This window comes from Neoarius graeffei, chromosome 7 (genome assembly GCF_027579695.1).
Source record: "Neoarius graeffei isolate fNeoGra1 chromosome 7, fNeoGra1.pri, whole genome shotgun sequence".
Classification (NCBI taxonomy): domain Eukaryota; kingdom Metazoa; phylum Chordata; class Actinopteri; order Siluriformes; family Ariidae; genus Neoarius; species Neoarius graeffei.
In genome coordinates, this window is record NC_083575.1 from 77315282 (window position 1) to 77339544 (window position 24263).

Below are 24263 nucleotides of genomic sequence, written 5' to 3' on the forward strand. Positions count from 1 at the left end.
CCCACATCGTACCGGGACTCAGCAGGACTCAGGCGGTGGGAGAAGTAAGCGCAGGGGTGCAGCTTTCCTTCCGAACGTTGAGAGAGCACCGCGCCGACACCACTGTCCGAGGCGTCCACCTCCACGATGAATGGTTGGGAGGTGTCCGGGAGAACCAGAATGGGTGCCGTGCAGAAGCGGTCCTTGAGGTCTTTGAACGCCTTTTCTGCCTGAGGAGACCAGCCATAAGATCCACCTGTCCCTTTGGTGAGGTCAGACATGGGTGCTGCCACAGAACTGAAGTTCCTGATGAACTTGCGGTAGAAGTTAGCGAATCCTAAGAACCGCTGAACCTCCTTAACGGACTTGGGAGTAGGCCAATCCCGGACGGCCAGGGTCTTGGCAGGGTCCATTTGGAGTTGGCCTGTCCGTACAATAAATCCCAGAAAGGAGACCTCGGGAACATGAAATTCGCATTTCTGGGCCTTGGCGAACAGATTGTTCTGTAGCAGCCTCTGGAGAACCTGGCGGACATGGTGGCGGTGCTCCTGCACGGTCTTGGAAAAGATAAGGATGTCGTCGAGGTAGACAAAAACGTATAGGTTAATCATGTCCCTTAAGACGTCGTTGATTAGGGCCTGAAAAACAGCTGGTGCGTTGGTGAGTCCGAAGGGCATCACCTGGTATTCGTAGTGCCCAGACGGGGTGTTAAAGGCAGTCTTCCACTCGTCTCCCTGTCGGATACGGATGAGGTGGTATGCGTTCCGTAGGTCCAACTTGGTGAAGACGGTGGCGCCTTGGAGCAGGTCGAAAGCTGTGGACATCAGCGGAAGGGGATATCGGTTGCGCACAGTGATCTTATTCAGGCCCCTGTAATCAATACATGGTCGGAGCCCCCCATCCTTCTTGCCGACAAAGAAGAAGCCGGCTCCAGCAGGTGAAGTGGAGGGTCGAATAAACCCAGAGACCAGGGCATCTTTGAGGTATTCCTCCATGGCCTTGCGTTCTGGCTGAGAGAGTGAAAACAGTCTGCCACGAGGAGGGGTAGTCCCAGGGAGCAAGTCGATGGCACAGTCGTAGGCCCGGTGCGGAGGAAGAACGGCGGCCCTGCTCTTGCTGAATACCTCCTTGAGATCCCAGTACTCTGTGGGAACTTGAGATAACTCGGTGAGATCAGGGGGCTCGGCAGGAGACACAGGAGAGCTAGAGAGCAGACAAGAGGCATGGCATGCAGGGCCCCATTCCACAACCTGGCTTGTTACCCAGTCTATGCGAGGGTTGTGGCGAGTAAGCCAAGGAAGGCCTAGAATAACTGGGAACTCAGGTGAAGGAATCAGGTGCAGGGATATTTCTTCCTTGTGACCTTGAGACTGGAGGAAAACAGGAGAAGTAACTTGGGTGACTCTTCCATCACCTAACGCTTGGCCATCGAGGGCAGACACAGACAGTGGGACTTCAAGAGGTGCAGTCGGAATATTGATGCTTTGGGCGAAGTGAATATCCATAAAGTTCCCAGCCGCCCCTGAGTCTATCAAGGCTTGACAAGAGTGGACAGACTCACCCCAGGAGATGGAGACCGGGATGTAGATTCCTTGACCAGGGAGTCCGGGAGAGAGGGTAGGCCCCGTCACAACCCTCCCTCGGCTGGACGGGGCGGTCCTTTTCCCAAGAGTTCGGGACATGATGCTCGGAAGTGACCAGGCTTGCCACAGTAGATGCAGCACTTGTCCCTCCTTCTGCGCTCCCTCTCAGATGCGGAGAGGCGAGTACGACCCACTTGCATGGGTTCTGGACAGTCACTGAAGGAGGTAGACGGTCTCCAGGTAGAGGTAGGGAGGCTGGGGGGGCTCAAGGCTTGGTGGCGTTCTCTCATCCTGTTGTCCAGACGAATAGCATGTGAGATGAGGGTTTCGAGGTCACTTGGGCATCCAATAGAGGCCAGACCGTCCTTGATGGGGTCAGACAGACCATGGTGGAAGGCTGACACCAGGGCAGTCTCGTTCCATCCACTTACTGCTGCGAGTGTTCGGAACGAGATGGCGTAATCTGCGACGCTTCCTCCTTGCCGGATGGACATGAGCTTTCGGGCTGCGTCGGTACTGATGTCTGCCTGATCGAAGACCCGAAGCATCTCTTCAGAAAACAGCTGGAAATCAAAGCACTCAGGTCCCTGTCTTTGCCAGATAGCAGTAGCCCAGGCTCGCGCCTTACCAGCTAATAAGGTGATCACAAAGGCAATCTTGCGGCGATCCGTAGTGTAGGTGGTAGGCTGAAGCTCAAAGGTGAGTTGACACTGGGTAAGGAACTCTCGGCACTCACTGTGCTTGCCGTCATACCTCTGTGGTGCAGGAAGGCTGGGTTCGCGAGGTGAAGAAGGCAGCATTGCAGGAGGCACTGGAGCAGGAGTGGGAGCTGGATCAGGAGCAGGAACTGGATCAGGAGCAGGAGATGCAGGCAGAGATGTCAGCTGTGCCAGGGTTTTCCCAATTTGCTGAAGCAGTTCCTCGTGGCGAGCGAGGGCCTCACGTTGGCTGGTGAGCGTACGTCCATGAGCGTCCATGGTCGCTCCGAAGCGTGTCAAAGCTGCCATAATTCCCTGAAGGTTGGCCGGGTAGACAGTTGAAGCAGCCTCTGCTGAGTCGGTCATGACGGAGTCTTTCTGTTAGGGTTTTGCTGGGATTCGAACCTGGTTCGTTGGTGTGATAATCCAGCAAACCCCCACTAGGCCACCAGGGGGATGACTCAAATGCAGAGGCGTGAGGCGGAAGTAGAAAAAGAATCAAAAGGTTTATTTAAACTATATACACTATATACAGGGCAAAACAAAAGACAACAAAAAAACCAAAGAGTATAATCCAAAAGAAAAGCAAAGTGCAAAAATACAAAAGCTAGGAAGATCAAAAAACACAGTACAAAGGAAACTGGAGATAAACATAACAGCACAAAGACTCCGTGACAAGAGGACTGAACTCAGGGGTATAAATAGACAAACTAATTAAGGACACAGGTGAAGATAATTAGGCAATTAACACAAACACAAAACACAGGAACAGTGGCGGCCTCTAGAGGCCAAAATAAACACGACATGAAAAGGAAATAACAGCGGCCTCTAGAGGCCAAAACAGTCCTAGTCCTAACAGTTCTCTCTTTCACCCGCTGTCTGATCTGGGAATCAATACGAATGGCGAGGTCCATGAGACTGGGGAGATCAGGTGGCAGTTCTTGTGAGACCAGTTCATTCTTGATGGAGTCTGACAGCCCGTTCAAAAATGCATCAAACAAGGTATTCTCATTCCAGCCACAAGATGCCGCCAAAGTGCGAAACTCGATCGCATAGTCAAAAGCGGACCGGGCACCCTGCCGCAGTCCTATGATTTCTCTTGCTGCCTCTCTGCCAGACAGAGAGCGATCAAAGGTTCGCCTCATCTCCTCTGTGAAATCCTTGAAGCTGGCGCAGCATGGTGCGTTGGCGTCCCGCATAGCTGTTCCCCACTCCCTAGCTTTGTCAGTGAGGAGAGTGATGGTGTAGGCCACTCAGGAACACTCTGTAGGGAAGGCCAGACTGTGCTGTCACGAGTGGCGAGCTGAGGTGAAGTGAGGACCCAAGAGCAGACTCAGAAAACAGGCAGTGTAAAGAGAAAACTTCTTTAATGAAGTAGATGGCAGAAAGGCAAAGGTACAGTAGGGCTAAGGCAAAAATCGGTAGTCAGAAAACAGGCCAGGAGGTCAAAAACACAGAGGAGCAGGTAGACATGATCAGGGACAAAAAACAGGGCAGAAAAAATCTTCACAAAAACTGATGAACACAGGGACAAGGGAAATCCAGGCAGAGGTAGCAAAAGACGCAATCCAAAAGAACAGGCAGGCGAAAACAGGGACAAAAAAACTGGACAGAAAAACTTGACAAAAAGACAAGGAAAAATTCAGGCAGGGGGAATCGAGAAGACACAATACCAATGAGCTGTAGCGAGGTGAGGAAAGTCTACAAGAGACAGTCTGGCAAATGGAGTAGCGCCAAACAGTTCTTAAAAAGCCCTGGCTGATGGGAGAGGAGTGGTAGCAGGTGTGGGACTGCCGCTTCAGGAAATGGCCTTCAGCAAGGCACGACTGAATTCCTGTCCTGGAGCCGGCCTGGAGCCGGCATGGAAGTCCCACAATCTAAGGCATAGATGGACTGGACCGGACTGTGACACAGTCTCAGTAAAGGGAGTGTGGCCTCTTCCTGTCAGTCTCAGTGGAGGGGTTGTGTTCTCTATGCCTGTCAGTCTCAGTAAAGGGGGTGTGGCCTCTTACTGTCAGCCTCAGTAAAGGGGGTGTGGCCTCTTACTGTCAGCCTCAGTAAAGGGAGTGTGGCCTCTTCCTGTCAGTCTCAGTGGAGGGGTTGTGTTCTCTATGCCTGCCAGTCTCAGTAAAGGGGGTGTGGCCTCTTACTGTCAGCCTCAGTAAAGGGGGTGTGGCCTCTTACTGTCAGCCTCAGTAAAGGGAGTGTGGCCTCTTCCTGTCAGTCTCAGTGGAGGGGTTGTGTTCTCTATGCCTGCCAGTCTCAGTAAAGGGGGTGTGGCCTCTTACTGTCAGTGTCAGAGAAGGGGGTGTGGCCTCTGTGCTTTTCAGTATCAGTGGAGGGGGTGTGTCTTCTATGTCTGTCAGTCTCAGTGAAGGGGGTGTGTCCTCTGCCAGTCTCAATAAAATAGTATATAACTCAACTAAAGTGCACTGTGAAAAGTGTGTGTGTGTGTGTGTGTGAGAGAGAAAGAGAGAGTGTGATGTACATGCTGGTGTGCACCAGTGGGCAGGAAAATCACCAGACCATCCACAGACACACACATTTACTCACATCCTCTTTAACAATGGAGCACACACACATTGTGTGCCAGTGTGCAGCTCTCAGAGCGAGAGAGAGAGAGAGAGAGAGAGAGAGAGTGTGTGTGCACGCAAGAGATGAGCTGATTTTCAAGTGTACTGAAATGCAAAAGAGAGAAAGGAACGGATCAGGTGTGTGTTCAGACATGTCATTGCTCATACAATCATTTTCCTTTCTTTGTCTGTTCCTTCCTGTTAGTTTTCATTAGAAAACACACACACGCGTGCGCACACACTACACTATTTAAATTAATGATGGCCCAAGGGTTTACACTGGGAGCAGTTGTGTGTGTGTGTGTGTGTGTGTGTGTGTGTGTGTGTGTGTGTGTGTGTGCGCGTCTGGGGGAACCTTGTGTTAATAAAATGCTGAAAGATTGAGCACACTTTGTTGTTGTTCATACTGACACACATGCACACACAGAGCAGGCTAGTGGGACACAGTTAATGCCTTGCCTGAGTGCCATCAGGGATGCTCATATCGCTGTGATAGGCTTTGTTGCCATGGTAGCCTCGATCTCTGTCCCCCATCCTCACGCTTCTCTGTATGAGAGGTGAAGGAAAAAGAAAAAGAGCAACAGGAAGAGAGAAACAGCAAGAGAGAAGTATGTCATCTAGAGCTGTGACTATACAATATTTTCATTTTCCTACATTCTCCCAAATACTCCTTTGAATACTGGCATATTCTGGAAGAGTAAAACAAGATGCTTAATATGGAATAGGTAGTAAATCATTAAAAGTGAATCAGAATCAGCAGTTGAATATAAATCAGATTGGCATGCAACCTTTTTAAATTATAATTTAAGCTAAAAAGTTAAAAAGATATTAATTCTATTTAATATTTACATTTATAAATATTGCTGGGTTGCATCCGATGTCACACCACATCCACCTCATTAGATATGCAAGACATGAAGTGGTGGTCAGCTAAGCTCACTGTTCACAAAGCATTACTATCGCCGGGGAGGCTTATAAGTTGTTAAAATGCCCTACGCTTGTGTTATTTTGGGCTGTTTGAATCAATCAAACCATGAAACTGATAAAAGTTTAAGTCCTCAGATGTGTTTTTGTTTACTGTTTGATCGTGGTCGCCATATTGTAAACTAACACGTATATAATACACGTAATAGCCAGGTCTTTAAAGGGCTTTCTGTGGATCTTTGTGAATGATTTACCTTGAAGAGAAGAGCAAGGAGGATCGAGAATCAAGCGGCTGTGGTTTATTTATGCTTGATACTAATTCTTGTAGCGTCCAAGCAACCATTACAAAGACGCGTACAAAAAGCCCAAAAATTCTGACTTACCCGGGCATAAACGATACAGGATTTATCTTGTAGTGTCCTGATCCCCAGATCTTTAACCCAGCCACATATAAAAAGTTGTACTCCTCCATGCTTTTCCAGGTTTTCATCTGTGTGTCCGTGTAGAACAATATCTGCAGCACCAGGTAGTTTGAGATGTCAGGGAACTCAACGGATGGATCATTTTCCAACTCCTAGGAAAAATCCTTCTTTGATATTGTGTAAAGCCTAGGTCACAACCGGACGTACGATTTTTTGGCCGTGCGATTTTTGGCGTTTCCCAAATCGCTGCGTTTTTTTTGTTCGTGGAGAAAGACGCACGTTGGCCGTAAGTTTGTCTTGCAACCTGAAAAAAACGTAAGCGCCCGTAGAGTTTGTTTGACATGACAAAGAACCTCTGCGGCCGGTCTGCGGCCAGTCTACGGCTCGAAAATCAGCACGTCACGCGCGCCCTCCGTGCATTTCATGTGCGCCCTCCGTGCGTTTCTTGCGTTTTTTGCACGTAGACCAGCCGTAGGAGCACGTACGGCTGGTTGTGACCGAGGCATAAGGATCTATCCCATTGCAAAGAGCAATTTTCTGAAGGTATCTTGGCCATGCATCGGTCCCTAAACCATGAAAATAGTCAGAGATGGTTTCACTAGCTCTTTATCCACCGCTGGCCGAAAGGCCTGAAGGGGGATTATGTCGTGGCGATTTCCATCCGTCTGTCCATCCATCCGTCCCAGGAAGGGTGCTCACCTTCCGAAATCAACTCCTCTCACAATTTTTGGAGGAATTTCATGAAACTTGGCAGGATTCTTTGTTATATGTCAGTAATACACATATTGCAATTTTGTTAAATTGGATCACATTTTACCAGAGTTACAGCTCTTGATTAGCAAAATTATACTCTGACAGTTTCATGAGAGTCTGTTTTCCTTCTGAAATCAACTCCTCTCACAATTTTTGGAGGAATTTCACAAAACTTGGAAAAGGCATTATTATATGTCGGTAGTACGCATATTTTTATTTTGTTCAATTCGGTCGCATTTTACCAGAGTTGTGGCCCTTGATTAACAACCTTGTACTTTCACAATTTCATGAAGGTGTGCTCGCCTTCTGACATCGACTCCTCTCACAATTTTTGCACAAATTTCTCAAAGCTTGGCAAAAGGCCTTGTTATATGACGGTTATACGCATATTGCGATTTAATTTCATTTACCAGGGTTTTGACCCTTGATTAAGCCCTTCGGACATAATGTGTATAATTGTACACATGAAGTTCCATAGCATGAAGATCCATAGCATTTTTCCTTGTGTCCAAAGGGGTTAAATAACTTGTACTTTGATGAGGGTGTACGTTCTTCTGAAATCAACTCCTCTCACAATTTGCAGAGGAATTTCACCAAACTTGGGAAAAATATGACAGTTATACGCATATTGAAATTTTGTTTAATTTGGGCAAATTTTACCAGAGTTATGCCCTCAATTATTAACAAACTTGTACTTTGGCAATTTCATCGAGGTGTGCTTGCTTTCTGAAATCAACTTCACGCACAATTTTTATCCCCCGCTGGCCGAAAGGCCTGAAGGGGGATTATGTCGTGGCGATGTCCGTCCGTCCGTCCCGGGAAGGGTACTCACCTTCTGAAATCAACTCCTCTTACAATTTTTGGAGGAATTTCATGAAACTTGACAGGATTCTTTGTTATATGTCGGTAATATGCATATTGCAATTTCATTCAATTCAATTGCATTTTATCAGAGTTATGACATAGTTGCCAGTGGGGGATATTGTGCTCTCTGAGCACTCTTGTTACATGATGGCGACCAAATTGGTTCGCCTGACCACCACTTCATTCACCGGAAGTAAACTTGCAAGCAAAAGTCACGTGACTGAATACAACCTATTGGATATATTTAGTATAAGTGGCTTTGGCTCTCATTCTGTGTACTGTAATGATAAAAATATTGTTGGTAACTCCTTCATCAATTCAGGACCTTGGAATTCTAACGTCTTGTTTCGAGGTCACGTCAAAAATATATCATTTACACCTCAGTGAATATATATATAGAAAGTTTTATCTTCTAGTGAGCCAAAAAAACTTAGAGGTTAATATCTACAGAAACAAAACAAATCAGAATTGTCAGGTAGAACCGAAGAGGTACAGACACACATGCCTACTGTAAAGCAAACATGAAGTGCATGAAAGAAGTGTAACTGATGACTCCTTGATTCTTCCTTCGGCTCATGAAACAGAAATCAGTTGAAGCCATCCATCTTTAAGTACATACGAACTTACCATGAGTTACATTTCTGGTGACGTACAAAATTCTTAACTCATTTTGTATTTGTATAAAATGAGTGAGACATTGAGACCTTGATTGAATCAGAGCATTTTGGTGACAGGAACCTGATCATGGAGATGATTGATAATATCGCAATGATGGAATGTTGCATAACGTCATACTGGACTCACTGGTGTTGTGACATGAATATGAATTCTCAAAGCGAATAAACTGTTTCACGTTACTACTAAATAAGTCAGTGAAGAACACATATTGAGCATGATGATCCTACAGCGTATTAAGTTGCAGGATCAAGTTGCACAATTCATGGCCCCTGCTTTGGTGCTTAGTTGGTGTATTCAAATTAACTTGTGGCCTCAGTGTATTAATTCATAAATACAAAATAACGTGCGTGCTTCCCTGAAGTTCTGTACTATAACAACAAGCCTGTGGACCATCTGTGAATGTCTTCTAAATGTCTCCTGAATGTTTTCCAGAAGCACACAAATTCAGTGTATGGAACAACACAACTACAACTACCACCCATGCAAAGCTGTGATCTGCACCAAGTTCCAGCTGTTTTCCAATTCTGTGCTGAAGCAATGCCCCATAGAGTTCATCTGACCCTGGACTGTATGTGATTTAGTGCAAATGTGGAACCTGTTTAACTGATTTAGTCACTTGTAGCCAGGGAATATGATATAGGGAGGCTCCTGTCACAACTTGAGCCGAATTGAGAGAGTTCTGTGAGCGCATGTTCTGGTCAGAGCTTTGTAAGAATTTACAGATTTTTGTTGTTTCTCAAGTTCTTTCCTTAGTTGTTTGCATAATGACCGCCAGAGTCCTAAACAACACTGCTGATAGCAAGCCTTTCGAGGTAACAATGAGCGTAAAGCAAGGCTGTGTGATTGCACCCACTTTGTTTTCCATCTTTGTAGCAGCTATTATGCATCTAATGCAGAACATAATCCCAGGCGGGATAAAAGTTGTCTACAGAATGGATGGTGGTTTATTCAATCCAGAGGTGGACAAAGTACCCAACTTCATTACTTAAGTCAAAGTACAGATCCCACTGGTCAAATGTTACTCCAATACAAGTAAAAGTTGTCCAGTCAATTTTTTACTTACAGCCCCGATTCCAAAAAAGTTGCGACAAAGTACAAATTGTAAATAAAAATGGAATGCAATAATTTACAAATCTCAGAAACTGATATTGTATTCACAATAGAACATAGACGACATATCAAATGTCGAAAGTGAGACATTTTGAAATTTCATGCCAAATATTGGCTCATTTGAAATTTCATGACAGCAACACATCTCAAAAAAGTTGGGACAGGGGCAATAAGAGGCTGGAAAAGTTAAAGGTACAAAAAAGGAACAGCTGGAGGACCAAATTGCAACTAATTAGGTCAGTTGGCAATAGGTCATTAACATGACTGGGTATAAAAAGAGCATCTTGGAGTGGCAGCGGCTCTCAGAAGTAAAGATGGGAAGAGGATGACCAATCCCCCTAATTCTGCGCCGACAAATAGTGGAGCAATATCAGAAAGGAGTTCAACAGTGTAAAATTGCAAAGAGTTTGAACATATCATCATCATCTACAGTGCATAATATCATCAAAAGATTCAGAGAATCTGGAAGAATCTCTGTGCGTAAGGGTCAAGGCCGGAAAACCATACTGGGTGCCCGTGATCTTCGGGCCCTTAGACGGCACTGCATCACATACAGGCATGCTTCTGTATTGGAAATCACAAAATGGGCTCAGGAATATTTCCAGAGAACATTATCTGTGAACACAATTCGCCGTGCCATCCGCCGTTGCCAGCTAAAACTCTATAGTTCAAAGAAGAAGCCGTATCTAAACATGATCCAGAAGCGCAGACGTCTTCTCTGGGCCAAGGCTCATTTAAAGTGGACTGTGGCAAAGTGGAAAACTGTTCTGTGGTCAGACGAATCAAAATGTGAAGTTCTTTATGGAAATCAGGGACGCCGGGTCATTTGGACTAAAGAGGAGAAGGACGACCCTAGTTGTTATCAGCACTCAGTTCAGAAGCCTGCATCTCTGATGGTATGGGGTTGCATTAGTGCGTGTGGCATGGGCAGCTTACACATCTGGAAAGACACCATCAATGCTGAAATGTATATCTAGGTTCTAGAGCAACATATGCTCCCATCCAGACGACGTCTCTTTCAGGGAAGACCTTGCATTTTCCAACATGACAATGCCAAACCACATACTGCATCAATTACAGCATCATGGCTGCGTAGAAGAAGGGTCCGGGTACTGAACTGGCCAGCCTGCAGTCCAGCTCTTTCACCCACAGAAAACATTTGGTGCATCATAAAACGGAAGATACGACAAAAAAGACCTAAGACAGTTGAGCAACTAGAATCCTACATTAGACAAGAATGGGTTAACATTCCTATCCCTAAACTTGAGCAACTTGTCTCCTCAGTCCCCAGACGTTTACAGACTGTTGTAAAGAGAAAAGGGGATGTCTCACAGTGGTAAACATGGCCTTGTCCCAACTTTTTTGAGATGTGTTGTTGTCATGAAATTTAAAATCACCTAATTTTTCTCTCTAAATGATACATTTTCTCAGTTTAAACATTTGATATGTCATCTATGTTCTATTCTGAATAAAATATGGAATTTTGAATCTTCCACATCATTGCATTCTGTTTTTATTTACAATTTGTACTTTGTCCCAACTTTTTTGGAATCGGGGTTGTACACTACTGTTCAAAAGTTTAGGGTCACCCAGACAATTTTGTGTTTTCCATGAAAAGTCACACTTTTATTTCCCACCATAAGTTGTAAAATGAATAGAAAATATAGTCAAGACATTTTTCTGGCCATTTTGAGCATTTAATCGACCCCACAAATGTGATGCTCCAGAAACTCAATCTGCTCAAAGGAAGGTCAGTTTTATAGCTTCTCTAAAGAGCTCAACTGTTTTCAGCTGTGCTAACATGATTGTACAAGGGTTTTCTAATCATCCATTAGCCTTCTGAGGCAATGAGCAAACACATTGTACCATTAGAACACTGGAGTGAGAGTTGCTGGAAATGGGCCTCTATACACCTATGGAGATATTGCACCAAAAACCAGACATTTGCAGCTAGAATAGTCATTTAGCACATTAGCAATGTATAGAGTGGATTTCTGATTAGTTTAAAGTGATCTTCATTGAAAAGAACAGTGCTTTTCTTTCAAAAATAAGGACATTTCAAAGTGACCCCAAACTTTTGAACGGTAGTGTAAGTTAAAGTACTGAATTACTTGCTCTTAAAAATACTTAAGTATTAAAAGTACATTTTCTGTCAACGCATTGTTGTATTATTGCCACAACGCTTACAAAACCTAATGCTGTGACCAAAGACAGAAATGTGAATTCACAAAATGAACACATGCTGTGCCATCATGGTGGTTTAATGTTAAGCTAGCAAGTCAGTGAAGCTCCACCTGACATGCTAGCAAACTCTTTTCAAACTCAAAATCATATTGGGTAGCCAACGCTACTAGAAAAGAAAGATTTCTACATTCTGTTTATTTGGCAAGATTACCATAGACTACCTACCGGAGACTTGGCCTTTCTGTAAATGTGAAGAAAACAGAGATTCTTTTTCAGCCAGCTCCAGTTCAGACTCTTACCTGTCCATCCTTTAAGGTCGAAGAGACTGTATAACACAATGTACAGAGTTTCTCCTACTTGGGCAGCATCCTCTCACCCAAGGCAGATATTGATGCTGAGATCTAACATCATCTTCAAGCTGCCAGCTAAGCCTTTGGTCGGCTGCGGGAGAGAGTCTTTGATTAGAGAGGTATACGAACTGACACCAAAATCCTAGTATATAAAGCTGTTGTTCTACCAACGCTTCTGTATGGCTCGGAGTCCTGGAGTACTTATCGACAGCACGTGAAGGCCCTTGAGAAATACCATCAACGCTGCCTCCGCCGTATCCTGGGTGTCAACTGGAAAGATCGACAAACAAATGTCAGTATCCTGGAAGAGTCCAAATGCACCAGTATTGAAGCCATGGTGATGCAAAATCAACTTCGTTGGTCGGGACATCTCTTACGAATGAACGACTCTCGCCTTCCCAAGCAGCTTTTATTCAGCCAACTTGGCTTTGGAGCAAGATCGAGGGGAGGACAAAGGAAGCGTTTTAAGGATAACTTGAAAGCATCTCTAAAGTCCTGTGGTATTAGTGTTAACAACTGGGAGGATGCTGCTATTAGCAGATCCGGTTGGCGAAAGGCCGTCCATGAGGGTTTGTCCCACTTTGAGCTAGAAAGGCGAATCAAGGTCCTGGAGAAACATTTGCTGCGCAAGGAAAGGGAAAGGCATCTTTACCGCTCACTGCCGCTAATAAATGCCATGTTTGCGGAAGGCTGTGCGCCTCCCGCATTGGACTTAGTCACCTGCGGGTGCATAAAATCTAAACATTTTCTTGGTGGACAATCTTACTCGCTATCGAGTGATCCCTGATGATGATCGATTGATCATGACACTAGCTTTAATGTTCACACTATGGGTGGATGTTTGGATGGATTGATGGATAGATACTTGATTAATCCTTACAGGAAATTATGTATATATATATATATATATATATATATATATATATATATATTAGTGCTGTCAAAAATGTCGCGTTATTAACATGTTAACTTGACTCAATTTTAACGGTGATAATTTTTTTATCGTGAGATTAACGCTCTGTGACATGATGTAGGTTTTTCATAAGCTTTTGAAACTGCCAGGAACTTGGAACAGAGACTTTGCTTAGAAAAACGATAGCAGCTAGACTGTAATGCCACGCCCCGCACAGCCAGAGTCCTCTGCCCTCCCCCCAAAGAACCAGCGCGGGCAGGGCGGGCTAGCCCCACGCCTCGGGACGAAGAGCCACGGTGCTCGGCTTAGGTTTCGTTTTCCCATCGGCGGCTCCAGCCCGACTTTGCAGTGGCTGTGACAAGATGTGTTATGCTCTGCAATAAAAAAAAAAAAACATTGGTACAAAGCAAGCCCATTCACTTTTTTATGCTGATAAGAGAATTACAATGGTTTTTCATGTGACAAAAATGTGCGATTAAATTGCGATTAATCGTGAGTTAACTATGACAGTTGCGACATTAATCGCGATTAAATATTTTAATCGCTTGACAGCACTAATATATATATATATTTTCCCTGGGGGCAGCATGGTGGTGTAGTGGTTAGCGCTGTCGCCTCACAGCAAGAAGGTCCGGGTTCGAGCCCCGTGGCCGGCGAGGGCCTTTCTGTGTGGAGTTTGCATGTTCTCCCCGTGTCCACGTGGGTTTCCTCCGGGTGCTCCAGTTTCCCCCACAGTCCAAAGACATGCAGGTTAGGTTAACTGGGGACTCTAAATTGACCGTAGGTGTGAATGTGAGTGTGAATGGTTATGTGTGTCTATGACCTGGCGACTTGTCCAGGGTGTACCCCGCCTTTCACCCGTAGTCAGCTGGGATAGGCTCCAGCTTGCCTGCAACCCTGTAGAACAGGATAAAGCGGCTAGAGATAATGAGATGAGATGAGATATTTTCCCTGGATATGAGCAGTCATGCACTCTGATTGGCTCCTCTACTACTAGGATATTAGCTCATATACTGTGAGTAGAGAAAAACAAAGTGGCGGAGCGTGTTGCTGAACCAACCGAGGACGAAATAAAAACTCTACTCGAAAACAAAACCCCTCAAAAAGCAACAAAACATGGAATAAAAGTATTTGATGGTAAGAACGTATCTTTTTTTATTTTTCAAGAATTATTATTATAGCATTTTTCACAAATTGCTCCTATCATTTTGCTGGTTTGTTTACATTCTGTGTGGAAATGATTTTGTCAGATGTTTTGTATAAAGTTTTTATTTATCGAATTTGCAAAAAACAAAAATAAAAACGCTCTGTTTCTCAAAATCCAGTGAGTGTGGATAGAATAAAACAGTTATTCCACTCAATCTCATTGTACGTGGCTTATAGCCAACTCGGTGCTACGCATCTTGTTGGCTGTTGGCTCATGTACGACTCAATTTCGTGGAATAATTTTTTTTTTTAATTGTATTATCTGTTAACTGGTGTTTAGTATAAATACGGAGGTGATTATAGAAAATCAGGCGCGCTGATTGGTTGAGAAATTTGGACTATTTCTTGATAATCACCTTGAGCCACTCGGCAAGATGGCGGCCAATCGCTTCGTCACCATAAGTGAGGAAGAATTACAAATTATGAAAGAAAATGCTGTTCCTAAAAGCACTAAAGATGCTATGAAGTTTGGTCTAAAACTATTCAAAGGGAAGGTGGAACTGTGATTTATTTTATCGATTTCAAAACAAAGCATTTTATGTGACTCGCATAGGTGAGGGACACAAGTCTGTGCGCCGTTATTACATTTGCATGCTGCTTTTGAAATTTGAAATAAATGATTATTATTTAAAAAATCATACGTATAAAAACAATCACCTGTGTATTTATACTGAAACAATTATCCGCTTCAGGCTCAGTGAATATGAGTGAATAATAACCTCGACTTCATCTCGGTTATTATTCACCGATACTCACTGAGCCTGAGGCGGATAATTGTTAAATATAACACATGTTGGCATGCCAACATCACTACGTCACAGCATCAAGCAACAGGTAGCAATTTGAGCCAGCTAGCTTTGAAGTAATTCAGTGATTTTTTTTTTCCACCCAGGCATTGAACTCTAAGTCAGACCCAAAGCTTTGGAATCAATTCCACACACAAAAAAATGATTCACATAACTGTCCATCCAGCCGTCCATTATCCAAAACCGCTTATCCTGTGCAGGGTCGCGGGCAAGCTGGAGCCTATCCCAACTGACGAACGGCAGGGTACACCCTGGACAAGTCGCCAGGTCATCACAGGGCTGACACATAGACACAGACAACCATTCACACTCACATTCACACCTACAGTCAATTTAGAGTCACCAGTTAACCTAACCTGCATGTCTTTGGACTGTGGGGGAAACCGGAGCACCCGGAGGAAACCCACGCGGACACGGGGAGAACATGCAAACTCCGCACAGAAAGGCCCTCGCCGGCCACGGGGCTCGAAACCGGACCTTCTTGCTGTGAGGCAACAGCGCTAACCACTACACCACTGTGCCGCCCCCATTTGGGTGTCTGATTGCATATTCTCATGCCATGACATGACATGATGACAGTCTGTTTAATATCAGAAGTGTTGTACTGGGCCTAGTTAAGAGTTCTGTTATAGTATCAGTTAATTGAAATACAGAAAAGAAATAGTTTGGTATTGATATTTTATGGTACTGACACTGATTCTGGGCGGCACGGTGGTGTAGTGGTTAGCGCTGTCGCCTCACAGCAAGAAGGTCCGGGTTCGAGCCCCGTGGCCGGCGAGGGCCTTTCTGTGCGGAGTTTGCATGTTCTCCCCGTGTCCACGTGGGTTTCCTCCGGGTGCTCTGGTTTCCCCCACAGTCCAAAGACATGCAGGTTAGGTTAACTCATCTCATCTCATTATCTCTAGCCGCTTTATCCTGTTCTACAGGGTCGCAGGCAAGCTGGAGCCTATCCCAGCTGACTACGGGCGAAAGGCGGGGTACACCCTGGACAAGTCGCCAGGTCATCACAGGGCTGACACATAGACACAGACAACCATTCACACTCACATTCACACCTACGGTCAATTTAGAGTCACCAGTTAACCTAACCTGCATGTCTTTGGACTGTGGGGGAAACCGGAGCACCCGGAGGAAACCCATGCGGACACGGGGAGAACACGCAAACTCCACACAGAAAGGCCCTCGCCGGCCACGGGGCTCGAACCCAGGACCTTCTTGCTGTGAGGCGACAGCGCTAACCACTACACCACCGTGCTGCCCGGTTAGGTTAACTGGTGACTCTAAATTGAGCGTAGGTGTGAATGTGAGTGTGAATGGTTGGCTGTGTCTATGTGTCAGCCCTGCGATGACCTGGCGACTTGTCCAGGGTGTACCCCGCCTTTCGCCCGTAGTCAGCTGGGATAGGCTCCAGCTTGTCTGCGACCCTGTAGAACAGGATAAAGCGGCTAGAGATGATGAGATGAGATGAGATGAGACACTGATTCTGGTGTCATACTTTGTATTCTGTTCTTGATGATCAGTCAGAACCGGTTATTGACAACAAGGAATTCTTTTTTAAAAGGGATATTCAAATTATTCCAGCTAAGTGATTGAATCATTAGTACCTACCCTACATTTGTCCAATGTTTATTGGAATGCGATGTTAACAATACTTCATCAGAGTATCTTCATATCTCTCTCTCTCTCTCTCTCTCTTTCTCTCTCTCATCACAGTCGGCTCAGCTGTACTTGGCTAACTGCTGTCTTCCTCTGTGCCTGGTGAGAAGGCACTGTATACACACACACACACACACACACTCAAAGTCTCAAACACAAACATTGCTCAGTACCATCCTCTAGATTACAGACTCAGACTTGCACAAACACACACTTGAAGCTTGAGTTAATAACAGCTTATGGAGTCTTTAAAGTGATAAAGTACAACTCAAACCCAGGACTCGGCAGTTAAGGGTTAAGGACCACGCATAAACACACATCACTGAGTCTCTGGAAGTGATAGGAGTTAACCTCACAGCATTCTTGCAACTAGTACACATCCTTACTTACTCTCCTGTCACTGCCCTGTATCTCATGGCACATTGTTTGCCATGGAGTCGGTCATTAGTATAACTCACTGCCTGTCTGTTTTTAAAAATCTTTCCATTTACATTATAATACACTGCAACCCCATTATAACAAAAAACTCCTTGGGTTACATCCAAATAGTTTGTTATACTAAAAAGTCCGTTATACTGAAACGACCCACTTGTCACACCAAACACTCATGCTTACGTAAAACAAGACCAACTGTGTTTAATTTATATTTACACTTAATTCACTTACATATTTACGAAGTAAAGGAAATAAGTTACACTGTTGTTGCTGTTGTTGTTTGCGTGCTGCATCTTCTTTCTTTTCAGCCCATCATACTGGTTGCAGTCTTGAAGTCTCAGAGCTCTTTTTCTTTTGCTTTAAAATTTGAAGTCAAATTTTTCGGGATGCCATATTCTTTAGACAAATTTGTTGCTTTCTCATGACGCTTTAGACGGTCCAGGATATTGAGTTTGTCTTCGATGGTGTCACGTCCGCATGCACACAGGGGCATGCCTCAAACCGCTACTCACATGCATGCACGCAGCACTATTAGGACTAATTACCATGCACCTGTTCCAGATTAGAGTGCAATCACAGCGTATGCTTATAAAGACTCTCATTACACACAGACTTTGCGAAGTATACATGCTGTACTTTGTGTCTCACTGCAACCCCACTGTAAGGAACTCTTTTACTTCGAACTTTCACATGTAACGAACTAAGTTCATGTCCCCTGCCTTTAATGACAATGAGTCAGTCTTAAAAACAAAACAAAAAAAAAACACACACACACACATCATTGAGCCACGTGCTAGAAAACCAGTCTGAATCTAGTAACAGTTACAGTTTCTCACTAATTGATTTTCATATCACCAATGCTGTCACTCTCTGCTTCTTTTCTTTATTTATACGTCTAATTCAGTTCTAATGAAATATCAAGCTACAAGCAAAGAGTAGATCATTATAGCCTCAGATGGCAGGACATCAATAGCTCGACTCCTGCGAGATCCCATTCCTCACACACAGGGGGCACAGGGTGATCGTTATTTCCCATAAAGAGTTTTGATCCATATTCAGCAAATCAGGTTTGGAGTCTCTTTAGCCCATGTAGTAGAGTGCAGTGCTTTTCTTCATTTTCAAAAGAGGCTCAAATGTCTCAAATTGTTGGCCACATCTCGATCAAATGACATTATTTGTGGTTCTTAGTTTCTTATTCAGTCATTCCTTTAACTTCAGTCAACCCATGGTGCAAGTTGTTTCTGTTTAGACTAAGTAGATGCTTAACTTCATTTTCTGAGTGATCTATTAACATTATTAAAATGGCCTGTATACAATTCGCACATTTGAGGTTCCCAGGTTTTTCTTGAGCTCTCAGGGCATGAGATTCTCAAGTGTCACTTTTAAGAGAAGTTCTTGCTTCGAAGCCAAATGAAAATCAGACAACAGAACCGATGTGGACTGTTGAAGTCATAGGTGAAATATGCTGCTGGTTCCAATATGATGAAGCATTAATTTAAGAGACAATTTAAAATGTTTAAGGGGCATACACATAGAAGGAGACTAACAGCAATGTGGCGACCAGGGACCATGGAATGTCAGTGAAATTTGGTGACTTGTAGCAATGACAGGTGAAATAACTGTTGGTGTCACGAAGTAGGTGGGTACCAAGTTAAATTAATCTCAACTTTGAGGTGATATTATTGAGGCTACTACTAATGACAGCGAAGGATACTGGTGACTGACAGATGACGCCAACATTGAGTTAGAAATAAATCTACAAGGGGGATACCTAGGCATCCAGAACCTGGAATGTCCACTAGCGACCAGCTGTTAGCTACAAAACACTGAGCAGCCAATATATCGATTTATATGTGGATGGTCCTTTAGACTAATGATAAAGCGAGGAGAAGCCAAAGACCTAGAACTCAAATTAACACCGAATAATTGCCTAATATACTATGAATATATTATGTTTTCATGAATAGTCCTAGTTGTAACCATGATATATTAATAACGAGACCGTCAATGATGACGTAGCTCACTCCGGCCCCGTCTAGTCCAGAAGGAATGATCTAAAGTGGGCCACCTTGTGCAATAAATGTTGCAAGCTATATACACTATATACAAGCTACAGTGGTGCTTGAAAGTTTGTGAACCCTTTAGAATTTTCTATATTTCTGCATCAATATGACCAAAAACATCATCAGATTTTCACACAAGTCTTAAAAATAGATAAAGAGAACCCAGATAAACAAATGAGACAAAAATATTATACTTGGTCATTTATTTATTGAGGAAAATGATTCAATATTACATATCTGTGAGTGGCAAAAGTATGTGAACCTTTAGGATTAGCAGTTAATTTGAAGGTGAAATTAGAGTCAGGTGTTTTCAATCAATGGGATGACAATCAGGTGTGAGTGGGCACCCTGTTTTATTTAAAGAACAGGGATCTATCAAAGTCTGATCTTCACAACACATGTTTGTGGAAGTGTATCATGGTACGAACAAAGGAGATTTCTGAGGACCTCAGAAAAAGCGTTGTTGATGCTCATCAGGCTGGAAAAGGTTACAAAACCATCTCTAAAGAGTTTGGACTCCACCAATCCACAGTCAGACAGATTGTGTACAAATGGAGGAAATTCAAGACCATTGTTACCCTCCCCAGGAATGGTCGACCAACAAAGATCACTCCAAGAGCAAGGCGTGTAATAGTTGGCAAGGTCACAAAGGACCCCAGGGTAACTTCTAAGCAACTGAAGGCCTCTCTCACATTGTCTAATGTTAATGTTCATGAGTCCACCATCAGGAGAACACAGAACAACAATGGTGTGCATGGCAGGGTTGCAAGGAGAAAGCCACTGCTCTCCAAAAAGAACATCACCGCTCATCTGCAGTTTGCTAAAGATCATGTGGACTAGCTAGAAGGCTATTGGAAAAATGTTTTGTGGACAGATGAGACCAAAATAGAACTTTTTGGTTTAAATGAGAAGCGTTATGTTTGGAGAAAGGAAAACACTGTATTCCAGCATAAGAACCTTATCCCATCTGTGAAACATGGTGGTGGTAGTATCATGGCTTGCCATCATTGATGGAACAATGAATTCTGAATTATACCAGCGAATTCTAAAGGAAAATGTCAGGACATCTATCCATGAACTGAATCTCAAGAGAAGGTGGGTCATGCAGCAAGACAACGACCCTAAGCACACAAGTCGGTCTACCAAAGAATGGTTAAAGAAGAATAAAGTTCATGTTTTGGAATGGCCAAGTCAAAGTCCTGACCTTAATCCAATCGAAATGTTGTGGAAGGACCTGAAGCGAGCAGTTCATGTGAGGAAACCCACCAACATCCCAGAGTTGAAGCTGTTCTGTACGGAGGAATGGGCTAAAATTCCTCCAAGCCGGTGTTGCAGGACTGATCAACAGTTACTGGAAACGTTTAGTTCCAGTTATTGCTGCACAAGGGGGTCACACCAGATACTGAAAGCAAAGGTTCACATACTTTTGCCACTTACAGATATGTAATATTGGATAATTTCTTCAATATATAAATGACCAAGTATAATATTTTTGTCTCGTTTGTTTAACTGGGTTCTCTTTATCTACTTTTAGGACTTGTGTGAAAATCTGATGATGTTTTAGGTCATATTTATGCAGAAATATAGAAAATTCTCAAGGGTTCACAAACTTCCAAGCACCACTGTATATACTGTATAGATTTTCTTTGTCTTCATTGATTTCCATTTTTCTTCAAATGGTAATTTTGGCCAAAAAGTGATTTTGGTCTCATCTGATCACAAAATACAATTCCAATGAAAACTTGGCAAAAATCAGGAATGGCACTATGTACGTTGATCTCAGGAAAGACTTCCAAACAGCTTGCTGTTACTGAGGTCGTGTCTCGTAGTTGATGATTATGCCAAGTCAAGTCAAGTCAGGTTTATTTTTATAGCGCTTTTAACAATAGACATTGTCGCAAAGCAGCTTTATAGAATTTTAGTGACTTTAAACATGAGCTAATTTTATCCCTAGTCTATCCCCAGTGAGCAAGCCTGTGGTGATGGTGGCAAGGGAAATCTCCCTCAGACGACATGAGGAAGCAACCTCAAGAGGAACCAGATGCAAAAGGGAACCCATCCTCATTTGGGTGACAAAAGATAGTTTGATTATAACTGCCGTGGGCAGCATGGCTGTCGCCTCACAGCAAGGTGGTCCAAGAAGGGTTCGAGCCCAGTGGCCGACGGGAGGGCCTTTCTGTGCGGAGTTTGCATGTTCTCCCCGTGTCTGCGTGGGTTTCCTCCGGGTGCTCCGGTTTCCCCCACCGTCCAAAGACATGCAGTTAGGTTAACATGGGATGGCCTTGGGCTGGAGTGGTGGCGCACACATATGCAGCAGCTTCGCTCTCCTATAATGAACTAAATTTCATACATTTGTCTAGTGACAATAAAGGCATTCTGTTTTAACATGAAGTCTTCTTTGTTGAAGTTATAAACTGTTCACTGATGGAAACTTGAGTGCAAAACTGTTCTTGACAACTGCAGTCCTAAAGTTAGCAAGTCAACTGTAGTTCTCAGCCATAAAAGCATTACTGTAAGGGTGATGATACACGGGGCAACTTTTTGGGCAATGTTGCCGAGCAATGTTGCTGGGCAATTGCGTTTTGACTCTTTTCTATTGAGATTGGGCAACATTGTTTCTTTCTGAATGGTTTTGATAATCTCTGGCAACTTTTTGAGATAAGCCAATCAGAACGCAAGTATCGAGTCATGTGACCTCCGGTGAGGTTCGGATCAGAAATTTCAAACAAATATGGCGGCCGCTCAATGTCAGTGGAGTGAAGAGATGGAGAGACTCCTCATCTGTTTTTACGCTGGTAAGTTGTTATTTTAATATTCTATATGGAGGAATTTACCTCACCAAAGCTCTAAAAAACAACAGACAGCTTGATTAAATGGTCACAGCAAAAATTAAGACATCGATTTTTTTTTTAGCTAACTGTAAACTGCCGTTGCTAACTGTTGTTGCCCATTGTTAGTTGCCCTGAAAAGTTGCCCTGTGTCTCACCTAGTTGCCCGTTGCCAGCAAAATTGCTCGGCAACATTGCCCAAAAAGTTGCCCCGTGTATCATCACCTTAAGTGTCCAGAGCGTCTTCCAAGTGTGACTTTTGACTGTCCATATGGGGCCGTCCTCCACAGGAGCGATGTGATGAGACTCCAGCCAGACATAAGGCATCAGGATGGATCAGGCAGGTCCGAGGAGCAGAAGAAGTCAGCATCTCGATCTCAGGATTGACGTGTAACTCAGAGGGACAGACAGAGTGTAAGGGGAGGGGAGAAAGAAAACACAGGTTATTTAGTATGCCGAGTATTTCTCTGAAAAAGCCTTTCTGATTATGCAACTCAAGAATCAATTACACTGTGCAAATCTGAAACGGAGATCATTGGAATCTTCTTTGCCTCCTTCACCAATCTCATCGCCTCCTTCCTGGCAGATAATTGAGTTTTCCACTGCTCTACGGTACCATGTCGCTCTGCGATGTTTATTCTAATGCAGTAATTCCCATTCTCATAACCCAGGGTGCCAATAATTCTGGAGTTGACTGCGTACAGTGTTCATCTCATGTATTAAACACAGCACATGCTTCAGCCAGTGTATTTCACTCTTATCTTTCGCTAAGCGGAAAGTGTAGGTGATGTGTTTCATTAAGCGTAGGTGATTAACAGTTTCTCTGAAAAAGCCCTCAGTAGGGGGTTTCTCTTAAGCCAGCATTTTTTAACTGCTTTTTGCTTGCTGCCATAAAAATCTGTGAAAGGTAGGCATCGCTTCATTTATTTGTTTGGAATACATCCAAGGTGCACAGAGCTAAATGGAAGGCAGGTATCAAAACTAAACTCATGTGCAACTGCGGCATCTCTCAGAAAGACCGACTAAGAGACAGAACCAAAAGCGTGGTCTGATATTTGCTCCACTTCTTTCTCTCCAAAGCACCAAAACCACGGTGTGTTCAGATTTCCGGTTAGGGGTCATCGCAAAATGGGAAATTGGCTCGAAGATTCTTGTGAAGATCTTGAGCATTCCACTTTCTCTGACTCAGTGGGAAGGGTTATCTGAGGAGCAATCGTTTATCTCTAAGAGCCACTAAATTCACCAATTCAGTAGCTTCAGACTGGTTTTGAGGTCCGTGTTCTTTAAAATTGTGCATTTTTAACACTCCTGACACAACTAATCGTCAAGTGTGCCAGCGTAGATAAAACCTCCAAACCTGTACGTCAACAGCACAGAGACCGAGAAGCACTGTGCTAGGAAGTACGATGACCTGGCTGGCCATCAGTTCCTCAGAAGTGTGTGTGTGTGTGTGTGAAATGAGAACACTGTCAAAAATCTGTCCAATTTTTGTCTAATCCAGGCCTGCTTAGTTTCACTAACACATCCTCTAAAAGGGAAAATTGTGCGCGCTTTGTGAGCAGGTCCACTTCCTTGGCGAAAGCCTGCTGCAGCTTCTACAGTGTAGTCTAACAGATGGGTTCTTACATGAATAAAACACATTCATTATTCCTTTTATATTCATCATGAAAAACAAGTTCACATAATATCCACACTGCTAAAGCAGAGAAGGATTTCTCAGCCAATTTTGACAGTTTTCATTGTTTTGTTACACCTTTTTCGCTTTGAAAGGAAAACTGGACCAACATTAACTGAACTTATCACCTACTGGCACTGATATTGCACTGTTTAAGCTATATAAACAGTGTGTATCTGTATCTGATGAATGTTCAGGGACAGATGTCTCTGCATTTGTAAAGTTTAATCCCACGTGCACTCTTTTATTAATCTCATCTCATTATCTCTAGTCGCTTTATCCTGTTCTACAGGGTCGCAGGCAGGCTGGAGCCTATCCCAGCTGACTACGGGCGAAAGGCGGGGTACACCCTGGACAAGTCGCCAGGTCATCACAGGGCTGACACATAGACACAGACAACCATTCACACTCACATTCACACCTACGCTCAATTTAGAGTCACCAGTTAACCTAACCTGCATGTCTTTGGACTGTGGGGGAAACCGGAGCACCCGGAGGAAACCCACGCGGACACGGGGAGAACATGCAAACTCCACACAGAAAGGCCCTCGCCGGCCACGGGG

The 24263-nt window shown here is 44.0% G+C and overlaps 1 protein-coding gene across 4 annotated transcripts in view; it reads left to right on the plus strand.

Moving 5' to 3' along the window:
* The window catches only part of maml3 (mastermind-like transcriptional coactivator 3), a 453791-nt gene that overhangs the window by 181337 nt on the left and 248191 nt on the right, over window positions 1–24263 (plus strand). For 2 of the 4 annotated variants that reach the window (XM_060926434.1, XM_060926436.1), the window contains one exon: window positions 16757–16801. The exons of the other annotated variants lie outside the window; for them this stretch is intronic. In XM_060926434.1, coding sequence (XP_060782417.1) covers window positions 16757–16801 — 45 coding nt within the window. The remainder of the gene's footprint in view (window positions 1–16756; window positions 16802–24263) is intronic. 4 annotated transcript variants of the gene reach the window in all.